Genomic DNA, 18,008 nt, shown 5'->3' on the forward strand with positions numbered 1-18,008 from the left:
ATTACCACACCCCTTTGTGAGACCTGGAAGTTACACAGCACAGCGGGGGCCACAAAGGCGGAGAGAGAGCACATGAGCCAGGGTTCTGCTTTTATTGGGGTTGAGGGTGGGGGCCCAGGTCTGGGGGGCTCACTCTTTATTGGTGAATTTAAAACATAAGGGCTGAAATTTAAAACAGGAAGAAGAGAAAGAAAAACAAGTACGTCACATGGCCAGTTATGGAAACCAGCCAAGATCTCTGAAATGAAGGGGCTTCTGTGACACATGCATAGGAGTCCTCTGGGAGCGAAGGGCTCGTCTCTCCCTCCACACAGGCTGCCAGCCCCTGCCCCGGGGCAGGGCCTGGGGGTTGTAATCAAATACTTGACTTCAAGCCCTTTTGGAGGGGAAGCCGCAGCTGGCCTCCCAAGACATGGGATCGAGTAATTCAGGAAGGAAACGATGAACTGGGCACTGCTTCAAGTTAACTTGTCCCATCTGCCACGTGAGGACACAGCGAGAAGGTGGCCCTCTGCAAACCAGGAAGTGTCCTCACCAGAACCTGGCCATGCTGGCACCCTGATCTTGGCCTTCCAGCCTGCATCACTGCGAGAAACAAACACCTGTTGTTTATAAGCTGCCTGGTCATGGTATTTTGCCAGAGCAGCCTGAATGGCCAGGTTCTCTCCATTCTTGAAAAATTAAGGGAGAGGCCCAGCTGGTTCTCTTCGAGGGAGATGAGAACTTGAGGGTCTTCTCTAGCAGCCATTTCATTGGGAGGTGTTGGAAACCTCTGCTCCCAAAGCCCCGCTCACCACCTAGGAGGTGTTTGTGTGTGAATTTGACGTGGGGAGCAGGCCGTGCCAAAAGGCAGCCTCGGCAGGCTCAGCCTGGAGCTGGATCCCAGCCTCCGCTCTGCCCTTGGCTGTGCACACGTTGCCCCCTTGTGCGCCAGGGCCACCTCCTTCGGGCCTCTGTTCACTCCGCGAGTGACATCATCTGCCACACCCAGCCGAGGCTATGAGGATGGAGCGCCTTGGAAGGCAACACGTCTGTCTCCGTGCAAACACGTGAAGCACAGGAAAAGGAGGTCGTGCTTGTGCGTGTGTGTCTGCAGTGCTTACATTCTCTGATAACAGTTTTTCTGACACGCTCTTCAGGAGGCAGCTGAGAAAGTGAGTGAGTGACAGTTTCTGGGTCCGACAGCTTCTTGGACCAAGTCCAGAAAATGGAGTATTTAACGATGTGCCACCGCCACTTCTGTGACAGCCAGCAGGGCAAGCGAGCTGGAGGCGGGGAGCCAGATAGGTGAGGGCAGGAGAGGGGGGCAGTGAAGGTTGCCCTGGGGTATCGGGGCATCAGTCCTCCCCTGCAGGAGCAAATCAGTTAGTGTTCATGGTGCCCTGGGACGCCCTGCTGAAAGGGTGCTCTGGAGCCTGCAAAGAGACCCTTGGCCTCTGGGCTCTTGCAGTGCAGAGAGATTTTTAAAAATCAGTATCTGGTGGGGACCCAATGAATACTGCAAATAACTTCTAGGGGAGAGAGGCTTGGGGGGCAGGGTTCATCGCTAGCAATCAACACTTCCAGTCAGTCCTCCTGGTGGTTGATGTGATCCCTAGCCCCTGGCGTGGGGTACGCGTTTGGCCATGAGTGAAGCCCCCCATTCCACTGTGCCCCCCCACATGACTCTCCTATGATTTCTTCCATTCTCTCCTGTTCTTCGTGGTGGCTGTTCACGTGGGCGTCACCTACAGCTGACTCCGGGATTCTCCAGGACAGATGCAAGTGTGGGTGTCTGTCACTGTGCCCGGTGGGCACCCTGTTGCTGTTGTTGAGCTCCACACTGCCATAGAGACTGGGTGTGTCACATGGCCCCCAGCACAGGGACAGGAGTGGCTCTGGCCTGAGCAGGACTGCAGATGGGTTTGGGAGGACTGGAAACTTGGAAAAGGAAGTGCTTTGGCCTCCTGCCACCACCTCGCCAGGTGAGTAACCCCCTCCTAGTCTTCTGGTGGAAATGCTGTCTCGGACGAGAGCCCAGGGCTGGGGCCTGTCAGGAATCCAGTCCCCCAGAGGAATGGCCCAGCCTCGTGCGGAGGGTCCCGAGGCTGTGTCTGCCAGGTGAGGCTGGGTCACGGTCTCAGTGGCTCAGACAACAAAGGCTTGTTTCGTGCTCATCCTACTCCTGCACTGAGAGCGGGCAGGCTGGGAGTGGAGGGCCTGCTCGCCAGTCTTTTAGGAACCCGGGCTGGCGGGGGACCCCACCTTGCGGGCTGCTCCTCCCAGGCCAACTGCACCCAGCTCTGTTGCTTCTGCCTGGAAGTGAATGATCCTCAACACTGAGCTGCTAAGCTGCCTTGTCCAACTCTGTCCCCGGGACGCCCGGCTTGCCCAGTCTCTGCTGCCTCCAATCTCAATCGGCCCCACACAACTTTGCAGTGGCAGTTCTGGGGCCCCACCCCTCACTCATGGGGCCAAGGGATTCCCAGCTTTACACCTCTCAATGGAGCAGGAGTTGTCCCACCTCTCCTAGAATCATCCAGAATGTTCCCAGTCCTTCTCTTGGATCTCTCCCCCCCCCCCCCCCCCGCATCCCTGGGGAGTGGACTGCTCCTGCAAACTGGGAAATAGGAGCACATTGGTCACACCCACCCTCTGCGGCTCAGTGCCTCAGTTTACCCATGCATAAAATGGGCTGTATCTGTCCCTTCTTACGTTACAGATTCAGAGAATGGTAATAGTAAAGCACTGGCTGGCTCTTTGGAAGAAAGGGGCTCTATCTACTGTCACGATTTTGCCCTCTAGTTCTCCACCCCCTACCACCTGGAACCTTCTGGAATGTGCTGCATGGGTCAAACTGGAGAGGGGAGAACCCAGGGACTGATGGGGGTTGGCAAGAAACAGTCTCAGGCCTGGGAACGTGGAAACACAGGCAACAGTGTTGCCCAAGAGCCTGTCACTCAACGGGAAGCAGGGTCAAGGCTGAGAATTGTTGAGGAGGGGCCCTTGGGCCAGGCCATCCAGGAATCCTGGGAGGGCAGCTAGAGGCAGGGCCCCCCTTCAGAAGTGAGGGGGTGCCTGTAGAAACGGCCTCCAGATGTGGGCCACCCTAGGCACCAGGCCCAGTTGCCCGAATTGCGGCCGCAGGGGTCTGCAGGCGTTGAGGTCGCTGTAGAGAGCTGGCAGGCCATCATGGGACCGCAGGAAGAAGCGGGCCTGTGGGCTCAGGGTCCCCCAAAGGCCATGGTAGAGCTGAAACCTGGGGGGTGGAGGAGGGTTTGGGGCCAGGGGGCTGCCCGGCCCTGAGGACAAGGACAGACTCCGGTTCTGGTGGTTGCTTCCAGTCGAGGGGCTGCTGAAGGGGTCACTGGCGGAGCAGCTACTGCCACTGAGGCGGCTGGGTGGGGGGTTGTGTCTCTCTTGGGGCGGCAGGGGTGCAACCAGCCCAGGGGACTTCAGGCCCATCACAGGCTTGGAGGAGGCGTAGAGGTGGCGGAACTCCTCATCAAACAGCTCCACTGCCTGGCCCGTGAACTTGGAGAGGATGTTCCGGTGGACATGCCCGCAGAGCCATGTGAAGCTGTAGGAAGAGAGAGAGGGTGGGGGTGGGAGGCTACCACTGGGCCTCTGGGACCTCCCTTAGGGCGACTGGGGCAACAGCTGGACTGGTAAGAGGGGGATTCCCACGCCAGCTGCCCCACTGTGCTGCCTCCTTTCATCCTGGTGGAAGCCCTGGAGGGAACCGTGGGGCCTTTTCACAAATGCCCGCTGGCCAGTGACGAAGTTGCCAGAGCTGCTCTCTCGGCTCAGGTCAGTGCTCCCTCCTGATGCTCTGATTGCGGCTCCTCAGAGGATCCCTACGGATGCCCACGGGCACTGAGCGCCCACTGAGTCCTGGTGTCCCGGACTCTGTGCTCCTAGGAGTCATCTAGTCACTGGTGGCTGCACCTGTGAAAGCGGGAACACCTGCTTCTTCTAAGCACACGGGGGGCTGGAGGGGTGAGCGGCCCCTGGGAGGGCGGGGGCTGTAGGTCTCTGAGAATCTTTGCGGGGAGGGAGAGCCCTACACTCTTCAGGAGGCAGAAAAGAACACAGGCCAAGCCCACAGGGACGGGGTATGAGTGTGTTTGTTGGGACACCCATGAGAGGACACCCTCAAGCAGAGGTCCTGTCCCTCCACCCACCTTCAGGTTTTAAGTGAAAACAAAACACCCAAGGCATTTATATATTACCTTTTATGATTCCCTGATGTATCCAAATTCCTTTCTATTTCTAATGGGAACCCTCCCCACCCCCCACCAAAAGAAACCCCTTGAAAATGTCTGGTGACAGCACAGAAGACCCACCAAGAGCATTGGGGTAGAGATTCCTGCATCCCTAATAATGTAGACCCAGACATGGGGAGCGATGGGAGCCCATAGTCAGGGGGAGACAGGCCAGCCTCAGGGACAGCGCCAGGGCTGAGCAGAAACAGCCCCCATCAAAGTCTCAGCCTCCATGCTCTATCTAGCCCACCTCCTGCCTCTCCCGGGGGGTCCCTGCTCTGAGAGGCAGGGTGGGGCCTCCAGGAGGCTGGGGCAATCCTGAGAAGAACAATGAGGCTTTGTTTAAACCACACTTCCCGCCTGGGAGCCACCCACAAGGCCACAGATTGCTGAGCAGCTGATGCTGGGCCAAGGGCCAGCCAAGTGACAGGGAAGGTGGCAAAGACAGGGACAGTGGGACTCCTGGCTACATTAAGAAATCGAACACCCTGCGTGTTTGGAATCCGGCTAGCGTAGGCCAACAACGACATGCTTTTCTGGACAAAAAGGCCCAAAGGTGCCCTGGTCCCCGTGCACCCTGTGCCCCCACCCTGAGTCCCTTGTGCACCCCATCTCCTGCTCACCCCTGCATCCCCAAGCATCCCTGTAGTACCTGCGCGCCCCACCCCATGCACCATGCAGGGATCCCCCCCCTACTCTGCACGTCCAAGTATCCCATGCACTAGCTTTTACCCTTTCTTTTGTCCCCAGCCATTGTATGAAACACATTTCATTTTTATTGGACTTTGGCCCTTAATCACACAGAATTGCCTTTATCATAATCTTTGGCTCAAGACCCACCCTCATCTTTGGTCTGTTCAGGGCCCATTTTCATGTATGTAGCTATTTACTCCAATATTTTAAATAATGTAATAAGCACCTATGAACCCACCACCTAAAATAAAAGCTAGTGGGCCAGGCTGGTGTGGCTCAGAGGATTGAGTACAGGCCTATGCACCGAAAGGTCGCTGGTTCAATTCCCAGTCAGGGCACATGCCTGGGTTGTGGGCCAGGTCCCCGTTTGGGAGCAGGTGCTCATTGATATTTCTCTGCCTCTCTTTCTCCCCACCTTCCCCTCTCTCTAAAATAAATAAATAAAATCTTTTAAAAAATAAATTAAAGCTAGCATGTTAACAATAACTGCATCTAACCACATCAAAGATCCTGTACATCCAACATTTGTCATTGTCTTATTGTTTTTTGCTAGTTGAAAAGGTATAAAACGATAACTCGTTCTAGCCTTGATTTGCATTTTCCTGATCCCCACTGATGGTGAACATGTCATCATCCTGTCCTTCCACACATGTCCTCCTGGTGAAGTGCCTGCTCACGTCCCTCGCCCACACTTCCGTTGTGCTTTGTGATTGGTAGGGGTTCTTTGTGGTTCTTGACACTAATCTGTCAGGGCATCATAAAAACCCGCTCCCAGTTTGTAATCTGACTTTCTACTTTCTTGAAGATGTCTTTCCAAGAACCAAGGCTCTTCATTGCAATGTGAGCGTATTTAGCGATCTTTTACAGTCAATGCATTTTTGGGTTCTGTTTAACACAGACAGCTAATCCTCACCCTAAATCCTAAAGAAAATCATCTGCCCTGGCTGGTGTGGCTCAGTAGGTTGAGCACCAGCCTGCAGACCAAAGGGATGCCGGTTCGATGCCTGGTCAGGGCACATGCTGGGGCCTTGCGAGAGGCAACTGATCGATGTTTCTCTTGTGCTCTTTCTCCCTCCTTTCCCCTCTCTCTCAAAATAAATAAGTAAAGCCTTTAAAAATAATTAAAAATTGTCTACATTTTCTACTAAGAGTTTTAAAGTTCGTTTTTGATATTTAAGTCCTTTTAATCTATTGGGGGTGGATTTTTTTTGTATATGTGTGGAACAGAAACAAAATTTTCCGTGTGGAGTGTTATGTTTTCCAGTTTCCTCTTTCCCCTCTGCCCTGCGAGCTATGGGTCCAGGCCTGGGCTTTTCCCGTCTTTTGCGTCTGTCAGTTCGGCTTGCCAGGGAGCTACAGTAACTAAGACAAACCAAGACAGCTCCGTGACAAGTCCTGATCTCTGGTAGGGCAAGTCCTGCCTGTTCCCCTTCACACTTATCTTGGCTCCCGCTGGAGAAACACATGGCACATCGTGGCCTAATCACATTACAAATACAAATACATGCATAACCACCGAACAATTCCTAGAACCTCCCTTACCTCAGTGTGCTCTGAGGATTCTTATTCTCTTCTATTTCATCAAAAACAGGAAAAGCTGGGCATCACCCACTAAGTGACTTCATACCCTACCAGTGGACAGTGATGCACAGTTTGTAAAACTTTGTTTCTCCAGCCACCCTGGCTGGCCAGGAGCTAACACGGACTTTCATTCACGTAGAATGTGCAGGCGCTGTATTAACTGTGCTTCCTGCCAGGAGCTCGATAGAGAAGGAAACAGAGCCAGTCCAGCTCCTGACAGCATGTTGTTTACACCGTTGGCTAATCAGGTCCAGAGAAGTTCTCTAGGGAATGACCTAGAAGCTGCCACCTGCGAGACAAGTTAGCAGGATGGAGACAATAGGGATGAGCTCTCCAGCAGAGGAATGAACAGCAGTGCAAAGGCCTCTGGGGCATGAAAGAGCGCGAAAGGTCTGGGAGGACGCCAGGGTAGCTGCAGCATGGTGGAGGGGGAAGAAGATTCTCACTGAGATGGAGACCGTGGTAAGAATGTGGATTTTTTTCTACGACCAGTGACAAGCATGGAAGGATCTTAAGGTTGATTCAATCTGGTTTGTGCTTAAAAATTCTTCTGTTCCTGGTAGAGAAAGCCCAGAGATAGTAGTGCAGGTCAGGGCAGGAGTAGAGTCAGGGGATAGCTAGAAGGCCATGCTGGTAGGTATCATGCTGTTCCTCATGCTGTTCCAGCAGCCTCATTTTTCCCCTCATCCCCATCCCAATCTTTCTCTTGCTCTAAGGCCCACTACCACCTCCTAGACCTGGGAGCAGAATGGGGGGACTCCCTCCTGCCTGACCCCAGAGCACCGTCTCAGCTCATCCTGATCTTACAGCACACGTCACCCAACTCTGTGGCCACTTACCCATGGTTTTTGAGGAGAGGAGTTCTGTGTCCCCAGCGTCTAGCAACAGCACCTGTGCTGGGGTAAGACCCTCAACAAGAACTTAAATGTTGAAAAGCACCCCGGGCCTGGCACAAAGCTCGCCAAGGTTAACTAGGCTTCATTCACCAGCACCAAGGGCCGGAGCCAGCCCTGGCGGGGAGCTCTGGAAGGACAGATGCTAATGAAAACTGGGCTTAATGCCCCCTACCAAAAATACGATTTCCCCCTCTTCATTTTCTCTTTCAGAATTTCTTTCTCTGTCTGGTTTAACCATATAGAAATCTGTTTAATGGCTCAGTAAGCCTCTTGCCAGTCTCACAACTGGTTGCTAAGGGTTGAGGAGGGGGAGTGACTGCTTAATGGTGAAGGGATGTGGCCATCCCATCGAGAATATATATTCTCTCCGACATAAGAAATATCTTCACCTGAAGGAATTTGAGAAACAGAGCTGGGAACTGAACTTAAGCCGTCTGACTTGTAGGCTGGGCCGCTGCCACTTCTAGTCCAGGTGCCACCCATAGGTCCCGCAGGATTAGGCGATGCTCTGACAGGGAAGGGGAGAAGGGACAGAAAGCTGGCGGTTGGGGGCTACAGAGAGGGACAGTTGTCATTTATCTAGGACACTGTGACAGTTCGGCAAGCCTTGGCCATTCTGAAGTGAGAGGAAGGTGGTCTCGGTGCCCTCCAGTCTTCTTGGGGACCACACACTCCCTCCCCCAGCCAAGGTGACATCCTCCAGGCCTGCCCTGCTTGGTAGCCCCTCAGGACTCACCCTTTCAGATCTGTCCCCTTCCCTCGGGGCCTTGCCAGGGTACTGGCTGGCTAATGGCAATCATTGATTAAGCACCTACTATGTGCTAGGAGCTGTGCCACATGTTTTGCAAACTTTATCTGCAAGGAAAGGTATTGTTACCCCCAACCCCCATTTTACAGATGAGGAAAGTGATGCCATAGAAAGAATCAAATTGCATACTTTAAATGGGTGAATTATCTGGTATGTGAATTATATCTCAATAAATTTGTTATATTAAAATAAAACACTTGAAAATAAAATGGGGAACACACATACCCCAAAACAAATTGCATGGTTTTATAATCACACCTGAGAGAGCTAAGGAGGGAATAAGCAGATTCTATGTCTTATTGTAATATCAAGGGAAACTGAAGCACTGTAACATGCCTCTCTACCCTGAAGTCCTCCCAGGAGAGGCTCATTTTCCCCCTTTTGCCCAGGCTTGTCCTCCCTCCTGGGGGCTGCTGGTGGGGGGTGGGCCTGAGCACCTGGGGCTGGTTTGTGCCACAATCAGCCTTGGCCTGCACGAAGCCTCTCCCACAGCTGAAGCCCAGAGCTCACCTGTACGACCCAGAAAGTACGTATCTCCAGTCTGAGATGATGAACTTCTCCTGGATCTGGCCGGCGAACTTCCTGCCTGATTTGGCACAGTACACCTCCGCCTCCACACTCCGGATGGAGATGTTCTGTTGGAAGGAAGGTCAAGGCGTTGCTTGCTAATTACATGTTTATGGATACATGTTTGCCTTGGACAAAATCTGGGGGCATGCGCACCAACACAAAAACAGGGGCTATCTCTAGGTGGTGGGATTATGGGCCATTTTAGTTTTCTTCCTTGGTGAAATTTTCTAAATTTCTTTCATTGTCCTGACATTACTCAAAGTAATGGAGGGGGGTAAAAGGAAGCGGGAGACAGAAGAATTTTAAAAAGCAGTAAACAGAAGACCAGGGCCTGGTGCCCTCTGTCTTGGCTCCCCCGGACCACACAGGTCAGGCAGGCCTGGCCCTGCTCTGCAAGTGACTTTAGTGACGTGAGTCCCTGACCCCAGGCTGGTCAGAGGGAAGGCTCAGAGCAGCCAGAGCTAAAAAAAAGGCATGTCCCTGACCCAAATCATGGGGGTCCGGTTTGTCCCCTTCCTCCCCTGCAGCATCTGCTGCCCCAGGCCCTCACAGAGCCCTTGGGAGGCCAGAGAAATGACTGGCAGGGGAAGCCTGGGGCTCTTGGAGTGGGGAGGGGGCACTGCTGAGACCATGGGAAGGCCTGTGGCTGCTGGGCGGGCTCAGGGACAACGGCACCTCCAGCCTTTCCAGGCAGCTAAGTGAAGTCAAAGGGCTGTGAGCGGAAGGGATGAGAATCTCTTCCAGATCAGGTCTCTGCAGGACCCTCCTGCCCCCTGTCTCCCATCACTGCAATCTAGGAGGCCGAATGTTCCTTATGATGTAGCTACAAGATGAGGGAGGGGCGTCTGGCCTACACTTTGAACAAGAAATAAACCTTTACTACGCGAAGCCATTGATGGGGGGCGGGGGGTGTTAGTACCATGGCACAGCCTGTCTTGTCCTCACACAGGTACCTCGTGGACTCTCCTCAGGGGCCCCTACCTTGAGGTGACCGTCCGAGATCTGCACTTTGTCACACATCTCCTGGAAGAGCCTCACGCCTCCCTGGTCCAGGAGCACACAGACAAACACCCCACGCTTGTTGGCCGCCTCCAGAATGTCACAGAAGATCTCCACGTCTGTGAACACATCCATCAGGATGGCCAGGACCTGGGCCGGGAAGAGCGGTCCAATACCAGAAGAGTCAGGTCCAGGCGCTGACTGGTTTCACCCAAACGTCCTCAGTCCCCATGGGCCTGGGAGAGCCGGTCCCACTGGGGCTGAGTGAGAGGGGAAGGGAGGGTGGGGGAGGGCCTGACAGGGCTGAATTCAAGGGAGGGACAGGGGCAGCTGGGGAGGAGGCTCCTGCCTCTGTGCTGACCTCACCCTCCAGGCCCACCATGCTCCCTGGCCTCTCTGCCCACAGTTGGAATGGAGAATGCAGAGCAGGAAGGAGAGAAAAGCACGAAGAGAGGGGAAGAGAAGAAGGGGAGGTGGCCAGGCAGGATCAGAGGAGAGGGACAGATTTAACATCATGGATTCTCAGCCATCTGCAGCTCAAGGGCGCTCTGTGGCCATTGGTTTTCAAACGTTTTTAAGCTGTGGAATCCTTGCCTCAAACATAATCCTTGTAGAGACTCCATATATATCTATATTATTTATTGATTTTAGAGAGAGAGAGAGGAAGGAAGAATGAGAGAAAGAAACATTGATTGGTTGTTCCACTAATCTTGTATGTGTCCTGACCAGGGATCTTACCCACAACCTTGGCATATCAGGACGATGCTCTAACCAACTGAGCTCCCTGGCCGGAGCTGGACAACCTCTGCTCCAGCCCATACGTACACCAGACTAGCCAGTGGGGTGAGGGGAGTCCTGCTCCGCCAGCAGTAACTGTGTCTTCCGTCACAACGGAAACTCGGGGAGTGGGGAGCCCCAGATAGGCAGCAAGGGGGAGGGACATATGTGATCCTGCCTGCCCAGCATGCACCCCGCTCCTTCCAACAACAGCACCACACTCTCACCTGGAGAAGTCACTCCTCCACCATGTGATTTCACTTATATGTGGAATCTACAGAACCAAATAAATAAACAAACGGAACAGAAACACACTCACAGACACAGAGAACAAATTGATGAGTGCCAGAGGGGGAGGGGATTGAGGGGCTGGGGGAAAAGGGTGAAGGGATTAAGAAGTAGAAATTGGTAGTTACAGAGTAGTGACAGGGATAAGAGGTACAGCACAGGGAATACTGTCAATAATATTGTCATGACCATGTGTAAGGCCAGGTGCAGTGCTTTGTAAAGTATGTGATAGTCGAACCACTATGCTGTACACCTGGAACCAGTACAAAATAACAGTGCGTGTGAACGGCAGTTGAAAAGTAAAATTTTAAAAATCACCTTTTCTCCATAATCAGTGTGGTTTGGGTAGGATTTCTGCCACGCCCTGGATTGAGTGTGGGGAGGGCACATCACCAAGGCCAGACCAATGAGAACACTGCATCCCCCACTGGCCACAGAGATTGGCACAGGGGTGGCCAGGTGATCCGAGTGAAGTATTCTAATGGGAGTCAGCCTAGGACTTCTGCGGGACTCTTGGGGAAAGGAGGCATTCTCTCTCCTGGGGTTGCTTAGCTAATAGGCTATAAACTACAGCTGCTGGCAGCATCTTGTGCCCACGTGGGGACAGCCTGCCTGAAAATGAAGCCAGCCCTGAAGAAAGAAAGGCCCAGAGGTGGGGACAGATTGCTGTGGCATCATTTGAACATTTGATTTCAGTCACGACTGAAGCTAATCCCGCCCTTGACTTTTCCACTGTGGATGCCAATGCATATTATTCCTCTTGTGCTTGTTGGGGGTCACTTTCTGTGCTATTGTAATTTATAATACAAAATGCATATTTTGTCTTAATCCTGTGGCTGGCATCAAGCTCCAAAAACCCTTGGAATGTCCTGAGTGATGAGAGCAGTAATATCATCTTTAACAATTGACCAAACTTGAGGGTGTGGCTGGTCACCAGAAGACCTCACCCTGTGATTCGAGGGTTGTAACTTTCAGCCCCACCCCCAGCCCCTGAGATGGAAAAGGGGCTGGAATTTGGATCAGTCACCAATGGCCAATGATACAATCAACCGTACGTATGTAATGAAGCCTCCAGAAAGACCCAGGAGGATGGGCTCAGAGAGCTTCCAGGTTGGTGGACAAGTGAAGATTTGGGGCGAGTGCTGGGCTGGGAGAGGCCTTGGGTGCTCAGGGCCCTTTTCCCGAACCTGCCCTATGTGTCACTTCCATCTGAACCTTCCTGAGTTATGTCCTTTTGTAATAAATCAGTCGTCTAGTAAGTAAAATGTTTCTATGAGTGTTGTGAGCTGCTGTAGGAATTTAATCAAACCCAAAGAAGAGCTCATTGGAATCTCCAACCTGTAGCTGGTTGGCCGAAGCACAGGTCACATTGTGATTGGTGTGAGCCGAATTGGAGGGCACCCAGCTGGTGTCAGGGAAGTGCTTGGTGGTGTGGGAAAACCCCCCACACAGTGGAACTGGAGCAGAACTAGACTTTTTTGTCGCCCAGTAAAGAGTCCTCCCTACTAGGACAAAAGCCACTTTCTCAGGCCCTCTCTCCCAGAGCTAGCTAGAACCCTAAGCATGACTGACCCTAATTGTTCTGTAGCCTCTATCCTCAGGACTAGAAAATTACTGGAAGTGCCCTGAAGGCACGGAGGCTCTGGGAACACACACGAAACAGGACAGACCAGAAACATGACATACCAGGCCCCCGTGACCAGACCCCAGGCCTCATTGACAAGACACCCAGACCCTGCAGCTGAAGATAACATCGGAACAAGCGGCAGCCTGACGGGAACATCCTGCTCTGCAACCACCCCATTGCCCAGTGAACACTCACAGCCCCGAGCCCCCTCAGGGCTGGTGCGGGCGCTGGTGGTGCTGGTGCACGTCTCCCCGCCCAGCCCTTTCCCGTCCTTGGAAAAGGAAAAACAAAACCTTACCCTCTGCATTTTCTTCCCTTTGTGAACTCTTTCACAGCCCCTGCATCACCGGCCCCCCTAACACTTCCTAATACTTAAACCATGGTATATTGACAAGTCAGTTATTATGACAATTATCACGGTGATAGAGAAACTGTAAGACTGGACAAAACGTTAAAATAAAACTTGCTGTGTAATACATGCTCAACAAACACGTATTAACAATGAATGAATTAAATAAAAAATCACACGCACAGCACAAAGTGGCGGTATGTCCACTGTGGTTGCCAGTGAGGGAAATCGGTGTGCAGACAGACAAGCCCAAAGCCCAAAGCAGCAGTCACGATTGATTGGCGGATGATGGCGATTGCTTTCCTTCAACAGTACCAGTCATAGCCGTGCCCCTCTCTGCTCGGCGACAGGTGAAGGAGGTGGCTGGCACCCACCTGCAGCTGCCCTTCTGCCCCGTTGGTGCGCGGTGTCTGGGCGGGGCGGGGACCCGCTGAGAAACCGCTCACCCCGGGCTAGAAGTCAGCAACTGCATTCTAACAGTCAGACGCATGGTCCTGGAGCACCGTGCCCTGTTGGGCATGACTAAGAGTCTGTACGCATTTAAGTTTATGACACCAGTAACCTCGAGGTCCTCTCTGCTGAAGGACAAGTGCCCGCTTGGTCAAGTTCTTGACAAAGGAGATAATTCTCTCTCCCCAGGATGTCAGCAAACCCTCCCAGCTGCCTTCCAGTGAGTGCTTGTTTCCTGCAGTTTCTGCTCAGGCGGCCTCCCTCCGTCCCTACCTGACCCTAGGCCCTCCTCCCTCTTCCCACTGCCCATCTTCCTCAGGCCTGCTGGCAGTGACCCAGTAACGTGTGTGCATGGGGAGGGGACACAGCCCATCCAGGGCAGGGTATCAGCCCAAAAGGCAGTCCTTGCCCCATGGGGGCTGGGGAGCTTCTTCCCCCTGGCTCCTCTGCAGGCCCCTCCACCCACCAGCCTCCCAGAGGGCACATCAGAATTTCTTTCTACAGTGACTCTGTGTTTCTTGCCCAGGGAAAGGGAGAGGCAGAGGGAGAGGGTGTTGAGCAAGCAGCGGGAGCTTGCCGGTTAAAGTTTTCCAACTTCCTGGTCTCAGGATCCCTTCGCACTCTTAAAAAATTATTGAGGATTCCAAAGAGCTTTGTTTGGTTCATGTGGATTGAAGCTGTCGATATTTGTCACACTAGAAACTAAAACTGAGGACATTTTAAAATGTTTAGTTTTTAGTTATTTAAAAATACCTAATATTAGTTTCTTAAACAATATTAAGGCCATTACGTGTTTAACATAAATAACCACTTCAATGAAAAATAACCGTATCTTCCCAAACAACAACAGAACTCGGTGAGCGGAGCGGCACCGTCTTACAGAATCTGTGGGTCTGGCTTCACAGACAGCCTGCGCTGCCTCTCCGCTTCTGCGGCAATCTGCTGTGATGCGTTGTTTGGGTGGAACTCTCCCAAGACCTTGTAAACTCACACAGATAAGAGGTTGAAAGGGGTGTGTGTGGGTGAAAGGGTCTTGGGTTCCGTGGCCACACTTGGAGACTGTATTCATCAAGGCTTTTGTTTTTCACATTTATGGTGTTCGACCTTCCAGAGCCAGCAGGTTCCTAGAGAGAGCAAACACCTTGCCTCTGAGCACATCTGAGAGGCTAACCAAGCAATGCAGAGCCAATACTACAACTGCCCCCTGATTTAACTCTCACACAGCATGTACCCCTGCCCTCAGTCACTCAGGGCCAGGTCCTCGACAATCCGGGGCCACCCGGAGCCCAGTGCATGCTGGAATGATTCAGTCTGGCCAATCTTACACTGTTTACTGTGTTCTGCTTTGTCGTTCCTGCAAAACCAAAACAAAGGCTTCTGCCATCCTTTCCCCCTTGTTTTCCTGTCTGCTGACCACCCTGGTGCTTCCCATGTGGCTCTGCATGGCACTCTGTGCCTTCTGCTTCTACGGACTGTGCGTACAAACCTCTTCCTCCCTGTCTGCGTGGCTTGCTGCCCTTGGTTGAAGCAAATCTCAAGCACATTTAAGTGCAAAGAACTGTTGCTCACTCTTTAGCCCCAGGCACAAGGCACAGCAGCTTCTAGCCCCGATAGCTTCTGATCCTTGTCCCCACCCTCATCACTCCTTGAGGTCCCAAGTCAACAAGCTCTGTCCCACCAGATGGATGACGGTGTGTCCCCACCTCCTGGACCTTCAAGTCCCCTCATACCCAACCTTGGTGTTTGACACTCCCTAGGCCTGGAATTCCTTTCCCTTCCCTCTCTGCCTGGCAAACTCTTACTCAGCCTTCAAGACTTAGCTCAGAGGCCACCTGTTCACGATGCCTGCCTTAGTCACCTCCTGTCTACTTCCAGGCACAACGGTTGCTCAAGCTCAAGGCTGCCACCCACGAGTGTATTCCGCTCCTCCGCTCCCTTCCACCCCTTGCCCTCCTCCCCTCTCCTCTCCTTCCTGAAGGGAAGGAGGCTTCTTGCTCTGTCTGCTCTGCCATCCCAGCCTGGCTGACAGAATTCCAGGCACTGTGACTGCAACGTGGCCACGAGTTCTCAGTGTCCTAGACTACGGGCCGTAAGTGGCCACCTGCTGTCAGCTGGAGCTCCTTCTACCCCAGGTGCACAAAGTGACTCTTGAGCACAGGGCTAGAGGCCCACTCCGCCCTCCCAAAGCTGCAGACAGGCGAGAATGGACTTCCAGGGAAGAAACGTCGTCTGTAAAGATGCCCCGTCTCTGTCTTTGTCTCTCATCACTTAAATTTCAAAATTTGGTCACATTGAAAAGAACTAAAAAAAATCAGATATTTAAGCCTTTTTTTTTTTTTTTTTGCGGGTGTCCCAAGTTTAATACTGTGTGAAATCAGCAGGCTCCAGAAAAATCCACCAGGGGTGGGAAGGTTAAGTGTAGATGGTGTGGGGTGGGGGGAGTGGAGTCATGGAAAATTTAAACAGGAGGTAACGTGGGTGGAGTGTTGACTCTTCATGTTGCCGGGCTGCTTCAGAGCAGCACCTCATGTCTTTGTGGCGAGGCAGCAATAGTAACTGACAGAGGGTCTGAGGCAGGCAGCCAGGAACGTGGGCCCTACCTACGTGGGGCTGGGGCTGGCCCCACAACCCCAGACAAGTCCCTTAGTCTCTCCAGGCCTCAGATTCCATGCCAGACGAAGGTCCCTTCCAGCTCCAGGGCCTGTTTCCAGGTGTGCTGGCTCTGGTCTCTCTCTGCATGAACAGGAAGTTCAGTGCTCTCCTGGGCCCCGACCACTGGTGTTGGGGAAACTCTTAGCTGAAGCTATTGCTCACGGGGTGAGCGACCCTACCTGGAAAGAAGCCAGGCTGGGGCTTGTGAAACATAATCCCCTGGCTGAGTCCCTCTCCTTCCCCTATGCCCCACCCAGCAAGGCTCTTCCCCAACCACCCCCAACCCCCACCCCACCCGGAGGCTGCTGATGTCCTTTCTTTCACCGACACAGCATGTTACGAATTTGAGACAACACTTAAAACCAGATTTCACCTAGAAGTAAGGATGTCCAGCTCCTCCTAGCAGGCAGGCAGAAGACCTGGCTCTGTCGGGGCTGAGCTGTGGCCACCTCTTTGGGTGGGTCTCCTTGGCCACAGACTCCACCACTCCCTCTGGTCCAAGGTCCCCATGAACTTCACCCATTTTGTTGCCTGTCAGGCCTTTGCAGGCAGAGTTTGTGACACACACACACGCGCACACACACATGGGCTTAAGGACGGGCTGCTCTCACAGAGATGCTAGAGGGGCCGGATTCCCAGCTATAGGCTGTCCCTGAAAGTAGGCTGTGACCCCTGCTAAGACCTTCAGTGGCTCCCAGTCTCTCACAGTGGGAAGAGCAAACTCCTTAGCATGGCTCACAACCTCTCCAGTTCCTCTCCCTCCTCCTGCCACTCAGCACTGAATGACGACATGTAGACCCTCAAACCCACCATGCTCTGTGTTCGGGTCCTTGTGTGCGCTGTTCCTTCCTCCTGGGACTCCCTCCCCTTCCCTGTTTCCTGTCTGACTGATGCCTACTCCCTCTCAGGACCCAAAGTCCTGGCCAGGTGCCTCGCCTCCATGCTTCCAAATGAAGGGGCCACGCCACTGGGGCACACACTTGTTTCTTGTCCTCTCTGACTTCGCTCAGCCCTGTCTGTGCACAGATGACCGTGAAGCGCCTGGGCCCATGGGTGGTCAGGCAGAAAAGGGACTAAGTTAGATTTGAAGTACAGAAGAAGTGGTCCAGCAGCATGGAGCCTGGGTGGTTGTGGATAGAGATGGAAGACGAGGGCCAGGCAGGGAACTATTGTGGGGGTCTCAGTGATGGGGGGTGGCAGCCAGGACCCAGGCTATGACAGATAGATTCAGGATGTCAGCGATCCCTGGTAAGGCAGAAAGTGACATCCCTGGCTCCATAGTTTAGAATGAGACGCACCCCCCTCTCCCTCCACCACCAGCCCCCATTCCTCCCTGCCTGTGGCCAAGGAGACACAGGCTAGGCCACCACTACCTGGCTGGTCCGAGCGATGCAGCGGCGGATGAGGTCTCTGATATTGTTGTGCTTGTCCGTCTGGAAGTACACGGTGGCGCTGGACTTTTCCTTCAGGTAGGGCTTCTCAGCTGAGGTCCAGGTGTGCAGCAGGGCAGGCTCGCTGCCCTCCGAGGCCACAGGGTAGTAGGTGCCTGACTGCAGCGAGCAGGAGTCCAGTCCCTTGGTTCCTGCCTCGGCACCTCCTGGGGTCTCTGGAGTGCAGGGGGGCTCCTGGGCCTGGGCCTGGATATATTGGGCCTCCACCGAGGACAGGAAGTCCACCTCACCTTCCTTGCGGAGGGCCTGCCAGTAGGCCTCGGGCCCCCCATCCAAGAGGGCATCTGTGGCCAGCCGGGCGCTCTCATTGTCGCTGAAGTCAGTCCTGGCCGGCCGGACCCACTGGCTCTTGACATCTTCCAGACGTTTGCGGATCTTGCCCATGTGCCTTGACCGGCTCATGCCGCCCTGTCCCTGAGTCACGGTGGGGAGGCTGGCACTCCAGCTGTTCTTGATGTCAGGGCCAAGTGGGCCACACCACCAAGGAGGAGCAGAGCCCCCAGCCTTCCTGGAAGGCACCCAGCTCGCAGGACTGTTGTGCACCCAGCATCCAGGGCTATCTGCCACCCCTCACACCCGCTCCAGGGAGTGTCTTCCCGCTGTCTGTCCTGCGCAATGCTTCA

The 18,008-nt window shown here is 53.6% G+C and overlaps 1 protein-coding gene across 1 annotated transcript; it reads right to left on the minus strand.

The window, feature by feature from the left end:
• Window positions 1-2,584: 2,584 nt before the first annotated feature.
• FAM83A (family with sequence similarity 83 member A) lies at window positions 2,585-17,978 on the minus strand. Its single transcript, XM_024572522.4, has 4 exons — window positions 17,308-17,978; window positions 9,774-9,941; window positions 8,733-8,857; window positions 2,585-3,559 (listed from the first exon to the last, which is right to left on the minus strand). The coding sequence occupies exons 1-4, from the start codon at window positions 17,785-17,787 to the stop codon at window positions 3,040-3,042; spliced, it is 1,293 nt and encodes a 430-aa protein (XP_024428290.2). The 5' UTR covers window positions 17,788-17,978; the 3' UTR covers window positions 2,585-3,039.
• Between the last annotated feature and the right edge of the window lie 30 nt (window positions 17,979-18,008).

This window comes from Desmodus rotundus, chromosome 8, assembly GCF_022682495.2.
Source record: "Desmodus rotundus isolate HL8 chromosome 8, HLdesRot8A.1, whole genome shotgun sequence".
Lineage (NCBI taxonomy): Eukaryota > Metazoa > Chordata > Mammalia > Chiroptera > Phyllostomidae > Desmodus > Desmodus rotundus.

What these genes read in the sequence shown, in the direction of transcription:
- FAM83A (XM_024572522.4), bottom strand. Translation starts at nt 17,787, where the DNA reads ATGAGCCGGTCAAGGCACATGGGCAAGATCCGCAAACGTCTGGAAGAT. An exon ending in GCATCGCTCGGACCAGCCAG is followed by an intron (nt 9,942 to 17,307) that starts GTAGTGGTGGCC and finishes TTCCCGGCCCAG; the next exon opens with GTCCTGGCCATCCTGATGGA. An exon ending in TCTCGGACGGTCACCTCAAG is followed by an intron (nt 8,858 to 9,773) that starts GTAGGGGCCCCT and finishes TCCTTCCAACAG; the next exon opens with AACATCTCCATCCGGAGTGT.